We start from the raw sequence: 19761 nt of genomic DNA on the forward strand, positions 1-19761 counted from the left end.
TCTAAGATTTGCACCACCCCGCTCCAGCGGGCGAACATGTGTTCTGTTCTGTTCACTGCTGATCTAAATTACGCCACTTACAGAAAACTGGGTAACGTTGCTCGATTCAGCCTCTTATAACCCTGCTTATTTCGCAGCTATCATTCACTGAAGGTCATTCCACTATTCACCCCCTGTGGATATGCTGGGTAGGAGTACAGCTCTGCACCAGAGTGGAGCAGGTGGAAGAAAATGTTAGAATGTGGAAGAGTGTGAAGGTGGATGAAGGCTGCAGAAGAATGAGATCTCCAGCTGTATTGGTGTCCTTGCCATTGGATCAAGTTCCTATTCTGTCAAGAACAGTGTGGAAGATGATGTGCAGCAGCCTTTCCATGATAAAAGAAATTGCAGACAGGTATCTTCCATGAAAACAGCTTTAGCATACTTTTCAAGCCCTTCAGTGATCAGCTAGTAATGGCAGGAGCAAGGTTGTCAGGCCTGGAAGCTCCTAGTCATGAAGTGGCATGAAGGCAGCAGCTGCAAGACGGTCATCTAGCACTTGGGTTAGCAGAAATGCAATTTGGCAGCTGTATAAGTTGACTGAGCAGCTCTGCTCTGCTTAACCCAGTATCTGCTCTGCTCATCCCACAAGGGTAGGAGGGCTAGGAAAAGTGCCCTAAACATAGACTGCCTGCTGACCCTTTTCCTGACTGGATAACTAGGGGAGCCAACATGCTACTTTTATCAGTGCCTGTGCCCCGACTTTTGATGAAACCAAAAAGGAATTCTGTGCCAGCCTTGACCAAGTCCTCTCTAATGTTCTGGTGTGAGATGAACTTATTCTGCTTAGTGATTTCAATGCCAAAGTTGCAAGGAGTGGGAAAGATCAACTCCAATGGCATTTTCCTCTTGACCAAATACACAGAACATGGACTCACCATCACCAACATCCTGCTCTGCCAGAAAAACAGATACAAAACATCAAGGCAATACCCACAGTCTAAGCATTGGCACCTGATTGATTGCATCATCATTCGTGCCTGGGATCACAAAGATGTCTGCACTACTTGTGAAGAGATGATGATTGCTAGGAGATGACAATTTCTAGGCCAATGACCAACTCATCTGCTTGGTTATGTCACTCAAACTGGCTCCCAAATGATGGGAATGATTTAAAAGCAGAAGCAGTAGAAGCAATGCTGTTGGAAAGCCGACATTGAAGGACTCAAGACACAATGGAGTGAGACCTCTTCCATTAGCACCTCAATGAAAAACTGGCAAATTCCAATCAGCAACAATGGGAGACTGTAGGCAGTGCTTGGGGAGCCCTCAACTCCGCTGTCATGAGGGCCTGTGAAGAGACGTTTGGATTCAGTACCAGGAAACATCAAGACTGGTTTAATGAAAATGACCAGGACATCCAAGAGTTGATTGACTTTAAACACCAGGCCTTTTTTGCTCAGCAGAATGACATTAACTCCAAACAAAAGAAATTGGATAACGAACAAGCCAAGACAGAGGTTCAAAAGAAGACCTGTGATATGAAGAACAGATGGTGGAAAGATGAGGCGAAGGACATTTAACATCTCACTGACATCTATGATATGAACAGTTTTTTCAATGCCACCAAAGACATCTATGGTCTGAGCACACAGGCACCAACCCCCTTGAGACCTAAGGAGGAGACCTGATCAAGGAAAGGGGAGGCATCACTGCCTGCTGGACAGAGCATTTTGAAGACCTTCTCAGTCAAGACTCTATTGTTGATGAAAACATTCTCAGTTACAACACACAATTAGACATGATCTTGGAATCCCTACAGCCCTTGACAAGGTGAGGAAAGCCATCAAGCAGGTAAAGGATAACAAGGCATCTGAAGCAGATGGAGTCCCTGCTGAAATCTTCAAGCTAGGGGGAAGAGGAGCTCACATCACAGCTCCGTGCCTTAAGGATTGACAATGATGAGAAAATCCCAGATGACCTCAGGGATGCCATGATCATGACAATCGTCAAGAAAGGAGACAGGCCCAACTATGGAAATTACAGAGTGATCACCTTGCTGTCCAGCACAGGAAAGTTTTTTTTGTTGCAAAAATCCACCTGAACTGTCTTCTGCCACATGCTAAATAACTTCCCCCAGAATCTCAGTATGGGCTTAGGGCATCAGTAGAAACAACCAATATGATTGTCACTGCTTGTCAGCTGCAGAAAAAATAAACAAAATAAACAGAAACAAAATAAACCCCTCTACATGACCTTCCCTGGCCTCACAAAAGCTTTTGACTCTGTCAACTGAGAAGTGCTATGGAGGATCTTTCTGAGGTATGCACACCCAGTGAAATTTGTTAACCTTCATTGCCTGCTCTATGATGGTATGCAAAAGGTGGTTCTTTATAATGGATCCATCACAGATCCCTCTGAGGTTAAGACTGAAGTTAAACAAGGCCATATCATTACTCTTCCACTCTTCGTGATATTCCTTACTGCAATGCTATATCTGACCACCAACAAGTTTCCAGTTGGAGTGCACCTAAACTACTGAATGGATGGTAAGCTGTTTAACATAAGCCAGCTCCAAGCCAAAACTAAGACTATCCTGACCTCAACCATTGAGCTCCAGTATACTGATCATGCTGTAGTGTCTGCTCACTTGGAAGCAGACCTTCAGACAATAATCAGTGTCTTTACTGAGGCATAAAAGACAATGGAACTCACACTTGACTTTCAAAAGATTAAGGTCCTCCATCAGCAAGGTCTTAATGAACAGTCTCCAGCTCTAGGAATTCACATTTGCAGTGAGACACTGCAGAATGTTGAGTATTTTCTGTACCTCAGAAGTCACCTCTTCCAGAAGGCTGACATTGATAAAGAAATCCAGCATTGCCTCAAATATGTAAGTGTAGTCTTCAGACACTTGAGGAAACAGATGTTCAAAGATCACAACATCAGATTTGAAACCAAGCTCATGGTTTATTAAGTAGTCATGATCCCTACCTCACTGTACAGAGCTCAGACAGGGACAATGTACAGGAGACACCTCAAGTTGCTGAAGAAATACCATCAACATTGCCTGCAAAAGGTCCTTCAAATCCAGTGGGAAGATGACACTAAGATTTGTGTATCTTGCTTGCAAGGAAACACCGTGAGTACTGAGGTGTTGATCATTTGCCATCAGCTTTGGTGGGCAGGCCACATCATCCAGATGTCTGACTCAAGACTCCTGAAGCAAATTGAATTATTTCAGCTCAAGCAAGGCATGTGCTTTAGAGGAGGGCAAAGAAAGCACTTCAAGGACATCCTAAGGCCAACTTGAAAAAATGCAACATCAACTCATGGAAGGCTATCACCCAGGACCACCCCAAATGGAAGAAGAGTTTGCCACAAGGATCTCAGTACTTTGAAACATCACAACAATAGCAGGAAATGGAAAAATGGGAGTGGCAGAAATAGTATGTCACAGACGAAATCAGAAATCCAGAGCCATCCTCTCTGCAAGGAAATATATCCCCAAGTTGCAGTAGAGTCTGTTAATCCCAGATTGGCCTTGACTACCATCTTTGGACCCACAGATAAGACAATCATGGAAGACAATCATCCTTGACTACAAGGGATTGTCAACTGATGACTTAGTTTTGGAAAAGGGATATGCTAAAGTTTCAATAGCTCATGAAATATTAGAACTAGAAACTTATCCTGGAAGGCAGGGAATCCCCTTTCCTGATGACAATATAATCCTTTTCTTCCTGGATTTTGTTGTGGCATCTTGTGTTATTTCTGGTTTCTATTTGGATTCAAAATACTAATGGAGTTTGGCTTTAGATCTGAAGAACTATTAGGTGATAGCATGCTGGTCTATAATATAAACTTGCTACCTAATGAAGAAGGCTTTAACTGTGTGTGAAGGGAGGAAGTGACAAATGTCCACAGTAGTTTGCTGTTATTTTGGTTGGACATTTCAGGAGTATCTGTCTTAGCTCCAATAGTAGTCAGTATTTTCATAAACTACTTGGATGAGGGAATAGAGGGCATGATTTAAATTTATGGATGAGACCAAGCCCTGAGAGATTGCAAGCATTTCAAAAGAAAGAATTAGTATAAAAGCTTAATAAATTGGGGAAACAGTCTGAAATAAAAAAGATGAACTTCAGCAAGGACAGTTGTAAAATATTACACTTAGGAAGGAAAAACTAAATGCACTAATATAAAATAGGGATACTTGGCTATGCAGCAGTATTGCAGAAAAGGATCTGGAGCTATCATAGGCCACACACTAAGTATGTGTCAACAATGTGATGCCACTGTAAAAAAAGGTAAATATGAATCTGAGATGTATTAACAAGACCTTCTTGTGTATGATTAGAAGAGAATAATTACCTCCCTTCTCAGTAGTGGAAAATCATCAGCTGTAGTGCTGCATTCAGTTTTAGGCAGCACACTTAAAGAAAGACATAGACAAATTGGAGAGAGTCCAGAGGAGAAAAACAAAAATGATAAGAGGTTTATAAAACATGACCAATGAAGAAAAGTTGAAGAAGTTGGGTTTGTTTAGTCTAGAAAACATCAGACTGAAGAGAACACTGATAAAAGTCTTCGAATGTATATAAAAGTTTGTTAGAAAGAGGACAGTGATCATTTTTTTCTCCATATCCACCAAAATAGGCTAAGGAGTAATTAACTTAATTTGCAGCCAAGAAGATTTAGTTTAGATATTAAGAAAATATTTAAGGATAGCTAAGCACTGGATTATGCCACCTAGGGAGGCTCTGAAATATCTATAACTGAAAGGGGGAGGGTTGTATTAAACACATTAGATAAACAGGTACTAGGGTGATCTGGAAATTTCATAGTTTTCATAGACATTAGGGCTGGAAGGGACCTCGGAAGATCATCGAGTCCAGCCCCCTGCCCAAAGGGCAGGAAGTCAGCTGGGGTCATAGGATCAAATGCTTGATTCTGCCTTAATACATGGGAATGTGCTAATAACTTCATGAGGCCCTTTTTAGCCATACATTTCTGGGTCTTTTGTGACATTAATAAAGGGCTATTTCCACTCTTCCTGAAGTCAATAAAACAATTTCTGGTGACTTGTTATGTGCAGCTTTATAGGCACATATAACTATATCTGTATATGGGTAGATAAGTTGGTAATAATTTTTAAATGTTTAAGAATCTTCTGTGGATGACTTCTACCAAATAATTTTGAAAGTCCTTATCTGGAATTTCTGTAGAGTTCAAGTTAAATAGCATTCCTGTATTCCATTGTCTCCTGATGATTTTTATCCGTAAGAGTCTTGCCTGCTGGATGAGTTTGTTACTCTGATTTAAAGAGGATAAGTGATCCTGCTGATTTAGAAGCGGCTTTGTTAAATCATCACAAGATTTCAAACATAAATAAGAATATTCTTCACGAGTCTTTAGCACTTCAGTGAACAGCCAAAAATGCCTTGGATTTCCTCTCTATTCTAAGGAAATGTTAGTTTAAAGAGCCCCCTGACTAGCTTAATCAGGGAGTGCATCTTCTATGTTAAAACAGCTAGTGTGAATACGACTAAGCTTTTATTGGTATTAGCAGTTGTTCAAACAGTTATTAAAAGAGAAAGAAGATGCTAAAACCGTTTAAAATATGCAGTGTAAAAGTAAATATCCAGGTTCTTCAGCTAATTCAACGCATAGGTCAACAGAAATGAGGATGGGGAAAAAAGGAAAAGAAGAAATTTAAAAAACAAAATCAAGTGGAGGGACTGGAACTGCTTTTAATATCTATAGTGAAGTTAGGAATTCATTTTAAATCACAAGCATTCTCCATTACTTTGGTGTACTGCTGCCCACTGATCAAGTTGATGTAGACAGGAGAGATGACTGATCCCTCAAAGCCCTCATCAAAAGCTGCTAAAACAGGTAGTCTCCACTTGCAAAGTTTCTGTGATGCTAGCCAAGTTAATGTGGTATATCCTTGATTTTTTTTTAAAGACTTAATAAAGACACATTATCTTGAGAAATATAGGAGGCTGGTTAAGTAATAAAGTACTGTGTACTGGTGCATTTGTGACATAGGACAGAAGTGCTTTTCAGTTAACTAGGGCTGTGGGTTAACTGGACTTAAGATGTACAAGATACTTCTGTTTTCTAGTACAAGCAATATCCAGTATATTTATTGTGATACAATTATAATAATTTATGATTAGTGGAATAAATATTAGCACACCACTGGCTAGTTATTGAAAAGTATGTTTGTAAGCAAAGACAGTACGGAGATTTGAAGGTGGGTAATTAGTTTAGTAGTTTTTTAAATGTAGCAAAGGGCAAAAAAGAAAGATGAATTTTGAAACAAAATGGGCAGAACTTTACTGGCAGACTAGAGGCAGACATCAACAGCTGTATGTGATATTAGGAACAAGAGGTGAGGAACAAGATACGCCTGAGCTATGAAGGGGCTTGAAAGTGAAGACAAGTAGTTTTTGCTTTTTTCCCATCTGGACAGAATTTTAGTTTATGTATGTACTTGTGGTAGTCCATATAATTTCTTTTGTTGCTGCTGCTTCAAATATGAACAGATCCCCATTGCTATTATTCAGCATCTGTTAAAATATTCAGTTTTATGCTAGGCTCCTTTCCTTGTTGAAATGAATTATGTGACTCAGTTTATTCTCTAATGGATAATATTTACCATATGTGACAGTGTCTACTTAGACAAAGCTGGACCAAGGTAAGATGCTTTAACTCCAGAGAGTGATGGCCCCTCCAAGTCAGAAAGGAGATTGTAATTGATGAAGAAAAGCACAAAAAATTGTCTAATATACAATACCTGCCTGTGTTAATCCTGCTATGTTCGTACGAATTCAGGTTAGGGTTTCCATTGATTTTTGCTTCTTGTCACCCTAATGAGTTCATTTCACTCAAAATATACTGGGGGTAACCGCACTTCACAGCCAAATAGCACCTTCCATCTAATGATGTCAGTGCACCTGAAAAATAGTAGTTAAGTCTCCTAACACCCATGTAAGATAAGTATCCATAAGTATGTTTCTAAACCACATATGAACTATATATTAGGATTCCCTTGTAATCTGGTTGTCTAAATGTAAGACCTATTTGGAAAATGACATGAATACTCTAACCTGAAGACTTACTCTGTTGCTTGATTGTAGGAAAAACATGCGACTCTGCTGTCAATTACTGTGAATGCAACCCATGTTTCAATGGAGGCTCCTGCCAAAGTGGAGTGGAAGGATACTATTGTCACTGTCCATTTGGTAAGCATATCTTTTGGTTTCTTACACTAATGATTTTGTTAGCTGAGCTTCATTACGTTTATATAAATAAAAGCTCTGTGAATCTCTGTTTACCCATTTCTTTAGCTCAGTTTAGCATATCATGAGAAATGAATGCCTACTACCTCCTGCTCTAGGAAGCAGAGGTTTAAACCCATGATTTTTACATGCCAGAAGAGTGCTGTAACCACTGAGAGATGAGTAATCCTCTCTTTTTCTGAATCATTTAAATCTATTATAGCTGAACAGGAGAAGTTGAGAAAAACCTACCCCAGAAATCTCTACTGGCCACTAGTTAAGATACTGGCTAGGAACTGGGACATTCTGGTTCAAATCCCTACCATAGTTAAGGCAGAGAGATGATTTAAATCTAGGTCTGCCATGTCCCACATGACTGCTTCAACCACCTGTTCAGGACATAGAAGTTCTGACATTTTGCTTTTATTTTTATTTAATTTATTTTGCTTGGCTGAAAGTATTCATTGCAATAAGCAGAAATTAGTAAATAATTTTGAGCCTACCAAAACTTCAATTTGGGGTAAATATTCCCCAAATAAATGTTCAGCAAAGAAAATACCTCCAGGTTTTTAATTGTCCCTTGGATTTATCAAATGGCCTGTGGAGTGAGCATGGAGCCTTTCACTTTGAATATCCTGATTAAGGACCTGTCACAATCAAGCCTCCCTTCTTGTGCCACCTTTGGTCACACCTGACTCCATATTTAAACTGGAGCAACAGAGGATGTCTTTACATATGCTCTAGAGGTGTGGAGGGTCCCTTTATTTAGAGTGGCTCAAGAGCCATTCGAATTAAAGCACCCACCGTGTCTCATGTATGCAGCATCCTGCACTTCAAAATGGCAGTAGGTTGCTTTAACTAAAGCTTGTTCACCACCATTTTGAATACACAAGATGCTGAAGCTACTGGAGCATGAGTCTGCTCTGACACACTGTAATTACAGAGCATTGGAGCAGGTGCCCCACACATCTACAGGCACCCAGAGTGCTCTGTCAAGTCTCTAAGAAAATAAGCCTTCTCACCTATTCATGCTTTCCATGTGTGAGCTCTATAAATGAGATGGTGAGCATAACTAAAGGCAGGATGACTGGAACAGCAGCTCCAGGTGCTAACTTGGGAGTAGGGGTATGTGTGCAAAAATAAGAGCTGCTATTAGCAGCTGCTACTGCCCTGTAAGCCACCATTGCCTAGGGTGCAGAGTGGCATGTTATACCTCTGGTGAAGATCCCCAAATGGTATCCCAACCCACTACTGAGCATGCCGGAAACCCAGGACGTGGGTGTAATATCAGAGGTTCTGCTCTCAGCCTCATTTATGGCCCTTCAAAAAAAGGAGACAAGGAATGAAAAAACTTAATTATCACTTCTGTCAATTAGCAATATAATTTGAAATACGTAATATGGCACTTATTTTTATGACTGTTACACCTTATTAAATGCATGGGAGAAAACATGGCCAGCTCCAAAACAATTTACAGTAGACCCAGGATTCTTCGCCATATTATGTCCCCCTTGTGAAGATGAGGGGTATACAGAAACAGCTGTGAAAGCCACTGAGATACTTCGGCTGTTTGCAGTGGCTTTTATTTCAAATGGTTCCACTTCTCCAATTAGCTATGCGGAACTACTGATGAATTCCAGGCAATTAGAGAGGCAGAGCCTTTTGAAGGAAAAGCCTTGGTAATCAGCAATCTACTGCAGTGCCATAGCAATGAACAGGGCAAAGCCCACAGCCGCAAGCTGCCCTTGCCCTATGCACAGATCCGAGGGGTATACACCCCCTACCATACTTGCTCTTGCAGTGCATGCAGTGGTGGAAGCCACCCTTCCCCTGTCCCTGTGCCCCCGCAAGTGAGCCGCGGCTCTGTCCCACGTCCCACCCAGGCTGAGCAGTGCTTGTTGGTGCCCTTTCACTTTGGCACCTGGGGCAGTCACCCCACTCACCCCATCCCAACCCCCCACACACACCTTGCTACAGCACTGGTCCACTGCAAATTAAGTAGGTTGCTGAACCATCCAAGTAAGAAAAATCTGAGTTCCACTGTATTAACCACTTCAATATTAGTCACTTCTGTTTATATTCTGCTTATAAAACTTTTTGTTCTAAAACCAAAATTCAAAGAATAAAGCCAGAGAAGCCCTACCACTATATTTGAGTAATTCCTAGAACAGGGGCTGGAGGGCCACTTAAGAAGTTTCTATGAGGTGTTGCTGGCTGGGAAAAAGTGAGAGTGGGTGGCCCAGCCAGTGACGATGGTGGGTGGAAAGGGCAATTGATCCTATCTAGCCCTGGCCCATCCACACTGCACTCATTGGTTCTGCTGGCAGGGACATGCAGGGAGCAAATTGTGGTTCTGCCCTGGGCCTAAGCCCTCTGCTGTCACTGCCCCATGATCAGGGTGAACAGGGTACAGGGTGAACAGCCATGACGTGCCTGGGCAGTGCCTTGAATTTCTCTGCACTATTTACCAGAGTTCACTAATATTTATAGGGGAAAAAATTTAAGTTAGTAGTGCAGTAACAATAAAAGTCATGTCAAAAACTAAATTGAAAAAGAATGAACAGAAACAAAATACAAACACACAGTTTGAGAGGAGGGAAGGAGATGAACCAAGTTTTATCAACTGTCTGGCTATAAATCAGTCTCAGAAAGGTTATAAAAGCAGAATGGGAAGCAGAATGGGAAACTCATAGCCATGTATTAAAAAAAAGTTCTGTTAACCAATTTATCTCCACATCTGCAGTAATATAAACATTATATTCATTAATACCCACATTAGACGAGATGTGAACACAGGTTTTTCAAGCAGTGTAACATAACCTTAATATCTCAAATATACTTTTTTATTCCGTGAAAATGTCTCTATCTTAATCTACAGTTTTAGAATATACATACTTCAGTAAATAAAAGTGTGGACAAGACTTTTTATCCAAGATAAATAACTAATGCCTTTAAAAATAATAATCATAAACATATTTCAAAGCACAGAACCACCTGATTTGTTACTGGAAATGGTATGAACTTTGATCCAATGTTGTAATAACTAGTTAACATATAACCTCTTTTATAGGTGTCTTTGGAAATCATTGTGAATTGAATAGTTATGGATTTGAAGAGTTGTCCTATATGGAATTTCCCAGTATGGATCCAAACAACAATTATATTTATATTAAGTTTGCCACTATCAAAAGTAATGCCCTAATGTTGTATAACTATGACAATCAGACTGGAGAGCAGGCAGAATTCCTGGCCTTGGAAATAACAGAAGAAAGGCTGAGATTCTCCTACAACCTGGGCAGTGGTACATACAAACTTACCACAATGAAGAAGGTGTCTGATGGACAGTTTCACACTGTTATTGCCCGGAGAGCTGGAATGGTAAGAAATGCTGAATTGGGAATTAAGTTAAAGATCAGCAAACTCTAGTAATGTTGCTTTCCATAGAATTTTTTTTAAAGGGACAATTTTGGAAAAACACCCATTTCTATCATAGACAAGTTTGGCTGAAAGAATTATAATAGTTTGCTCAGACTAAAAGAAAGCCCCTTTAAATGTGACAAATAGGTATGAAAATAATTAACTAACAAAATTGCTATACAGGGGACTAATTAACTAGTGTAGATTATGGGAAAGACTATTAGCAAAAGACTAAAACAGTAGTGAAATCCAAAAGATACTTCACCTTGGTATCTGTAGAGCAGCAATAGGCAGATTTCTTGGATTTTTAGAGTCCTCTGTATTTTAGGACTTTTACAAATCCAATCAAGTTTGAAGGTTTCCCCCCCTCTATTATTTAAACCCATTTATTTTTAAGGGTGTTCATGTTTGTTAAATCAGGCAAGTATTCTTTTGTCTTGTTTAAAGAGAAACCTTAGGAGGGAAGAGATCCTCCAAACTCTGGGCTGGTACAGTTGGTTGACATATATATAGCACTTCGCTCTTTTCCAGTTTTCATTCTATTTTCTCTATGGATTTTCTTTCTCTTTGCCTCATCTTCCTGTTAATTTCTTAACAGTATTTCCTAATCAGAACACACAGCCCAAACAATATGCTCTTTTTAAACTAGTTGAACATCAGGCAAAATAAGTTTGTCATCATATTTGGTCAACCAAATACTTTCCTCTTCAAAGGGAAGCAAATATTTCAAACATTGGACAGATATTCCTTAGACCTCCACATTTTGTTTTCCATGTTAGGCTAGAAGTAGTGGAAGGACTAAAGGAATTAGATGTTCTACACCACATAGCCTTTTCTGAATCTTGAAGACTTTTCATGATTACATGCTGCAAAAATCACAGTTTACCACATAAACACTGCTCTTTGCTCAGAAAAGCCAAACGCTGATACAGCCAATCCAAAATATTTCAGTCATTGTGCCAAGTATGCTGTTATAGAGTTGCATGCATTATGGGTTCAAGAATATAAATGTCCTGAGGGTAGCTAGGGGCTACAATATCTACGCAGAGGTGTAACTAGGAATTATTGCACCCTGGGAAAGGAGCCAAGGGGCTGAGCTGTAGAGTATCTTACCTCCATCCACATGGACTGCTACTGCAGCTCCCATGGTACAGACTGCTTTTGCCATTGTGGAGGCTCCCCAGGGCCCACTATCCTGGTGCTGACTCTAAAGTAGCACCTGGAATTGATGTACTGCTCTCTCATACCTTGTTACACTGTGGTATGTGTAGGTCTTTGTTGTTGCACAGTAGTGGGGCTCTGCCTCCTGCCTCTGCTGACCAAATCATTTATATCTTTGTCTGCAAGCAGCTTGAACCTGAAACCCTTTTCATTTCAATGCAACTGTGTTGCTGAGACTATTTTTTCTGCATTCATGTGTGTTCAAGGTGGATAGTTTGTTCCAAATTTTGAAATTTTTTTGTGAGTGTTTCTGTAGATACCATCATCTTCTACATTTTCATGAAAAATATTTACAAATGTAGATAATGATTTTGTCTTAGGGCATGCTAATTTTAATATTTAATACATTAGTTCCAGTTTTCTAAGAAAGGTCTTTAACTAGACTTCTAAGGGATGCTTTAGGTATCCAAGTGTGGATTTTAGCAAGTAACCTAACCTATACAGTGCATGTCTAAATAAAGATGCGTGTGTATATCTATATTTATACAGTGGTAACAAATAAGTGAGTACATGAAAGAAAATGTTTGTCATGCAAATTGAGTCCTGGATTTATAAAAGGGGCTGTAGTATACATGGCAGCACAAAAAAAGATCTTTTCCAGAAAGTTACCTTTGTGAATGCTTAAAATTAAAATCAAGTTTTATAGAAACCATCACCTCTGAAACAATGTCTTCATTAAAGCTTTCCCAAACATATCAGATGTTTACAAATACGAAATGTGCAAGAATCGCCTTTGTCTTAAGAATTTCTGTTGAAGGAAAAAATGTCTCCCACATGTCAAAAAAAGTATATAATAACCCCCTACTGGATTTCAAATCTGTCATTTCCTACAGTGCAGTGGGATATTATCGGAAACTGGTAAAATCATTAAGTTGTCAGTCTTGAGATATTGCAGAGTGACGGGACAGAAACTCTCATAACTTGAAAAGGTAACAATGCTAAAGTAACAAGCAGGAACATTTGACTAATGTTAGAAAATAAATTGTATGAACTCTGGTCCAAGCAAAATATGCTCTCAAATATACAGTCCTTCAGAGAGAGTTATAGCTCATCCTGAGTTTGTGAATGCGTAGAAATGTATATTAGGGAAATTATATTTATTAAGCTAACTAAAAACAAAAATGCTCCTTTCATTTTTGTCATTAATATTCTGAAAGAAAATATATATACATGTCACAGCATATAAACCAATCAGGGTTTTTTTGGGGGGGTTTTTTGGGGGGGGTCGGTTGAGTGCTCTATGAATTGTTTCATTTATACTCAGCATCTAATGTACTTAGGTATTGCATACTGATGTTTCTCAAGAGAGATGGGTTGGTCAGTATGTATGAAAAGAAATGCAAGATGAATTTTCATTATAAAAATGAAACAATGAAAAAAATACACAGTATAGACATTATAGGACATGATTTAAGTTTGAAAGGCATGAATTCATTTGGTCAATGCAACATGTCAGCACATGGTATGTATTAAGAAATAATGCGTGGTGTTTTCAACAAGAGAGTAATATTAGTGGTGAGTGAACTTAGTTGTAGGCAAAAGAAATGCCAATGTATTATAAAGTAATAGCATACCAATAGTGTTTAGTCTTTGTATAACTCCTGTAGAGTTACCTAAGCATAAACATAGACCAAACTGTTGTCAAAAAGTAACACTTGATTTAAATTTTCCCTAAACCTCTGCCACACATTTTGAGGTAATCTGAGAAGCTGATATATACAGTTAGAGGATCATGTTTTATTTTTTTTTTAAATTTGACTTAAGGAATAATTAATCTTCATTTTTAAGAAATGCGTTAATCTTTTATTGTTATTATAGGAAATGGGCTTTATGCATTTTTTCTGTTACTTTAGAAAGCCTGATTTAACTCCAACTAAAAATAATGGCAGTCATTTCATTGCTTTTAATGCATGTGTCAGTAAGCCCCTTCTAGAGTGTTATTCTATCTTACTTTACAGTGTAATTATCAATATTGTGGGAAGATGGCTTTTTCTATATCACTTTAAGCTATTTTTTTGCTTCCATAATGACCTAGATAGCCAAGAAAAGCTATAAGAATGAGATCTATGAGAGCTCGTTTAAAGAGTGCTCTGAGAGCATTAGCTTCATTGATAGTTTTATATCCCACTGTAATGATTGTTATTTTTGAGCAGTGATAGAATAGTTTGCACATGCCCTCTTTGCATACATACATCATCTCAGTGGGTCATCTTAGTATACAATTGACCTGCAAACAGGTAGAATATGGAGATAGAGAGCCTTGATGGTAGAAATACCAGATTTGGAAAGCGGGTTAGGGGGGTGGGGAAGGTAATTGTAACAAAAAATTGTGTTTGAAGTCTTATTGTGACTGCAAGAAGTTAGATCTTCCCTTCCATCACAGCATCCTCAGATTTCTTTTGTAGAAAAGTAAGATGACTTTGGGCCAGTATGAGTTCTGAGAGGGTCTAGAAGGATTTTTGATATCCAGTTGTTTTTACACATTTTCTTGATGATGCTTACAGATGGGGCTTCCAATTGTGAGGGTGCACCATGGAGGCCCATTAGTGATTGGAGCTCCTGGCCATGGATGAACACCATGTGCTTCCAGGGTTTGGAGCTCCACCGGCTGCTCTGGGCTCGCAGCTGGTGGAGGTCACTGTGCTCCCCCAGCTTGGAGCCCTGATCAGTTGACCAGTTCTCCCAGCCTCCAAAGCACACAGCAGTCTCTGGGGCTGGAACCACTGGCCACACACTCATTTAAAAGCACAATAGGAATCAGTGACAAAGTTTTTATATGTATATTGCATAATAACCTTGCCACTTATTCCTGCATTCCTATTGAATGAACATGTGGCCAGGTTGCTACTTAAGATGTGATTAACCAGTCAGCCACTTCTTAAATGTAACATGTGTCAGGAGCCTGATAAAAATACTGTTGAAAGCTTACATTTTGTCCTCTTAATATTTAATACATTTGTTGCTTTGCAGGCAGCATCCCTGACAGTGGATTCTTGTTCTGAAGATCAGGAGCCAGGCTACTGTACTGTTAGTAATGTGGCTGTTGCCACTGACTGGTAAATACTTCTTCCTTTTTTTGTTTTTTGCTATAAATGAAAAGAGCGAAATAACAATAAAAAAAATGAAAACCACCCTCTCTAAATACAGGAGACATTTAGAACAACCACTTTGTCAAGCAACAAGAAAGCTTGTTCTTTTAGGCACAACAGCTTCAGAAGTGGCCCCAGAAGACTTTATTTTTTCGGTATATGTATCTTTCTACTTCCCTGTCTGGTTCCTTTTAGATCTGGGAGGTGGTAGTTGTGGTAGGAGTAATTTTCAACTATCCTATGACAGCAGCAGCAAATTACAATGTATTCCTTTGTTGGTAAAGCTCAGCTGTGCTAATTGGTGCCTTGTAAAGGGCAGGAATAAGTGGAAGAGCCCAAACAGCTCACTTTCTAATTCGCTTTGTGCTTTGGCTTTGGGGGAAAGGATCAGTTGCACAGCAGTGGTTTGACTGGACAATGATAAAGAAGGTTCATATCTACCTTCGTGGAACCAGAATTTAGATCACAGTCTAGCCAAAACTGGCTATAAAATCAGAGTAGCAGACAGAGACAACAGACAGATGTGCATTAGTACTGCCACAAGTGCTACAGTACTTTGAAGTACTACAGAAATACAGCATCAGAAGGGATGTGCATATGCACAATGTCCCCATCTCAAAACACTACAGTCGCCACAAAAACATGCTCTCCAGTCAGAAAGTTGCTCCCCTACAACTGTCAGGGAGGTGAATTTACCATATTTATGCAAATCCAAGACAAGTTTTTTTTTTCCCCCGGTCCCATTCAGCATAGGAAAAAAGCCCCTCATCTTGGGTTCAAGTATAAGGTGGAAGGACCAGGGCAAATGGCTGCTGTGGCTCTGACTCCAATGCTGAGTCTAGGTCAGAGCCAGAGTCAGAGCCAGCAGCTATCTGCCCCCCTCCCCCTCCTCTATTTACTTTCTGTAGCCTCTGGCCCTATTCCCCTTCCTTGTCCTTGCAGCCTGTTTCCCCTTCCGCACCCGCTACTGTCATGCTCAGCAGCTCACCAGCTCTGGCTCCATTCCCTCCCAGCACAGGGAAGCTCCTTCCCCTACCTGTCCTATCAGCAGAGGTGCAGCTCTGGCCCCAGGATGTTGCTGTATGGCCGGGCAGGGCCTGTGCTTCCATGTGCTCCATGCTCTGGCAGGGAATGGCCCTGGAGCTACATCTGACAGCAGGGGGAGGGAAGGGAGCAGGGGGGAGTAGGTGCCAGTAAAGTCAGAGACCAAGTCAGATTGACTTCAGTGAAGGCAGGATTTTACCCCCAAATTTTTCTTTTAAATATCACAAGATTACCTCGGCAGCCAAGTAACAGAGCATTCGGTAGTATTCTGTTTTTTATTTACTCTGTCTCTTTCCAACTCAAGTATTCTTTGAAAAATGTAAATTCTGCAGCGTTTAGTACTTGAAATTTTTTAAAGTAAAACCTCATACTGCTTTAAAATCATATTTAACCCATCATGTTTACTTTACCAAATAGAGGAATGAAATTCCAGCAGTTAAACTATCTCCAAAATTTCAATCTGGGATTATTGAACTTTACTTTAACTTATGAAATGGCACCAAATCATATATGTGCTACATCTTTCACCTTATTATTCATTTTATTTGCTTTTTTCTTGCATTTTATTAATAGCAATTTTCTGTTTCTGTTATGGGAAGTGTTATGAGGATTAATTAGTTAGGATTTCAAAAATATGTAGAAGAGGAAAGTTGCTTTATTAATCTAAGTACCATTCTATTTGTAGCATTACTCCTGATTGCATTTCATGTTGTTTCATTTAGCTACATAGTTTGTTCTATTAAAAATAGTTTATTCCCTTGTAAAATCATGAATCCATTTTACAGTTATTTTAATATAACCCACAATTTAAAATAGCATTTGGTCACATCCTTATTCAATACAGACTGAACCAAAACTCTCAGTCAAATCAATTGGATAAATATCTTGAGTAAAAACTGATTGAGAACTTAAAGCTTAGGCCTGTTTTAATTATTATTTTAGATTGCCTTTAACTGGAACTGACTCGTCATTGGATATAATAAATCTTTGATTGTAAATAATGAACTACAGAAATTGAAGGAAATTGAATGCAGAAATAGATTCTGTGGTATATTTAGAGTCATTTGATGATCTATTTCCATTGTTGCTCCTTTATGTGCTGATGTGAATTCAATAATTCTTCTATTTTTACTCTAGGACCCTCGATGTTCAACCAAATCGAGTTACTGTTGGTGGCATCAGATCTCTAGAGCCAATACTTCAAAGAAGAGGACAGGTGGAAAGCCATGATTTTGTGGGTTGCATAATGGAGTTTGCAGTAAATGGACGTCCTCTGGAACCCAGTCAGGCTTTGGCAGCTCATGGAATCTTAGATCAGTATGTCAAGTCTATAATATCATATAGACAGAATAGATAACAAAAGAAACTAGTGCAAGAGTGAGGCATTAACTATCTCAAATATTTATTGGAAACATGAATGGAAGCTATACTATAAAATGTAAAGAACTTTGGAAGAATCTAAATTTGAATGGAAAAAAAATCAAAATTGAGAGACTGAAGAAACCCAATTGCAATTTTCTTTAAAGCAGCAACAGTATATTTCTGTTTATTGTTATTGTTTTATAGTGGTCTGAAATAGAGTAGCTTTATACTTGCATTTTCAAGTAAATTCCACCTGGATTTAACTGTATTGAAATGGTTCACTAAACCTCCCCGTTGTTGTCCCACATGTCTGTTCTCTCATTTTACCTCTCAAATATCACTGCATTTCTCTTGCAACATCTCCCTTTGTGAGAACACTTTCAGAAATGATTGATTAGCTGCATTTGCTGGGTCTTTTTCATCTTGTTTGAAGTTATAGTTGTGGCAACAGTATTGCTTGAAAGACCACAGTTGCTAGTTCATCCTTCCTGCTTTCACCTTCCTAGTTTGTGAACTTTATGGTAGAAGGCTTCCTAAGGCTCTTTAGACTGAAGATATCAACTCCTATACTGTTTTCTTAGAAGACAGCATTTTGGAACATCCCACTAAGTTAAAAAAAAATCTCCTAATTTTGTTATCTCTCGAAGGCCAAGACTGATGCCAGGCAAAACCTTTTCAGTAGTACCTTGGACTGTTTCACAATGAAAGATGGCTTTACGCTTTATTTCACACGTGTTTGGTAGATTGAATGTTAAACCCCCACCCCCCATGCCCACCTCCTTTAAAAGCTAATTGTCTACAAACATATTTTTGGGTTGGATGGGTTTTCCACTTAACCTTATACCCTACTACTGTGTTTGTATCTGCTTAAAACTCTGGAGTGATAACCTCATTCAAAGACCACCAGATCTGAAAATCTCTGGGCTCATTTTATGTTGGGCAAAGATTCAGATGACATTACTCCTTTGTAGCTAAAAGTAGTGCATTCTGTTCAAGTTTATTCTTCACCGGTTGCTTTCCCCATTATTGTTTCAGATTTTTTTTTAGAGTACTTACACAATTTTCATTTTTCTTTCCTAGCTCTATAATATTTGTAGAAAATGAGACTGAAAATGTTAAGGGAAGGATCTGAGTATAACTTAAAATCATATAATGTAATTTTATGATTTCCAATTGTTTTTACTGTATAACTGTTTTATGACTTTCATAAAGCAATTGAAACATGCTTAAGAACAGTGGTCTTTGAGAAGATTAGTATTCATGAGTGTTCACATGGTTATATGTGCTTATGAAAATTTTTTAAAACTGTAATAATCTATATAATCTAATGTGAAGTAATAAAATGGCTTATCTAAAGAGGGATATGCAGGAAAGTTAAGCCATTTTTTAAGTATAATTGTTAAGTCACATTAAATGCCTATGTGAATAGTCTTACAATTACTGTCTTCAGTAGAATAAACATGAGCTAATTAATGTCACTTTAATAATCTCAAGGTCACCCAAGGAGTTAATGTTTTTTAACCAATCTATCTGAAATTCACACTTTTTAATTTGGATCAATTTTCATGAGTGTGGACAAGCCAAAAAACAGTTTCTGTTTCCCCTCCTCTGTTAATGGGAATCCAATTCCCTCTGAAATCTTCCTTCATTTCTAATACAATTAAAATTTGGCAGTGAAAATGGGACCCAGTTAGATATATTAGACTTCTAGAGTGCAAATTTTACTGTTTTACAGAGCCTTTAAACAATTGCGTTCTTGTTGAGTAAGAGGGTACGTACAAGAGGGAGCACACATGAGGCTGTATTCAGGAGGATTGTTCTGTGTGTTCAGCATACATGCTTCAGTGACTACTCTTCTGATTTGTTCTAGATGCCCTAGATTAGAAGGAGCTTGTTCAATTAGTCCTTGTCAACATGGTGGCACCTGTGTCGATCACTGGTCATGGCAACAGTGTCATTGCAAAGAGGGACTGACTGGAAAACACTGTGAAAAATGTATGTAGATGTCATAATCTGTTTCATTTACAATTAATCTAAAGTGGAATGAAATGCAATTGCGTTTTCTGTTTAGGTGCACAAGATAATGAACTTCTGTAAAATAATTAAAATGTGTCATGCCAGCATTCAGTATTAAATAATTATGAAGAAAAGTAATATATGACCTTTTGCCCTAGCATCAGTTTGAATGTGATAAAACGTCAAATACAAAATAACATATATATCTATAAATCCAAATAAATATACATTATTTACCTTATTATAAAAAATCTCTAACGATAGATAGTTTGACACTTTAACTTAAAAAACCAAAGGACATTAGAGAATTGCCTGCTGCATTAATGTTATTCATGTTCAAATTA

The 19761-nt window shown here is 38.7% G+C and overlaps 1 protein-coding gene across 1 annotated transcript in view; it reads left to right on the plus strand.

Moving 5' to 3' along the window:
• The window catches only part of FAT4 (FAT atypical cadherin 4), a 241366-nt gene that overhangs the window by 205523 nt on the left and 16082 nt on the right, over positions 1-19761 (plus strand). The window contains exons 11-15 of the mRNA XM_090034521.1: positions 7128-7232; positions 10339-10646; positions 14877-14962; positions 17177-17356; positions 19272-19396. Coding sequence (XP_089890647.1) covers positions 7128-7232; positions 10339-10646; positions 14877-14962; positions 17177-17356; positions 19272-19396 — 804 coding nt within the window. The remainder of the gene's footprint in view (positions 1-7127; positions 7233-10338; positions 10647-14876; positions 14963-17176; positions 17357-19271; positions 19397-19761) is intronic.

Source organism: Crocodylus siamensis, chromosome 2 (assembly GCF_052110815.1).
Source record: "Crocodylus siamensis isolate JL-2025a chromosome 2, ASM5211081v1, whole genome shotgun sequence".
NCBI lineage: Eukaryota > Metazoa > Chordata > Crocodylia > Crocodylidae > Crocodylus > Crocodylus siamensis.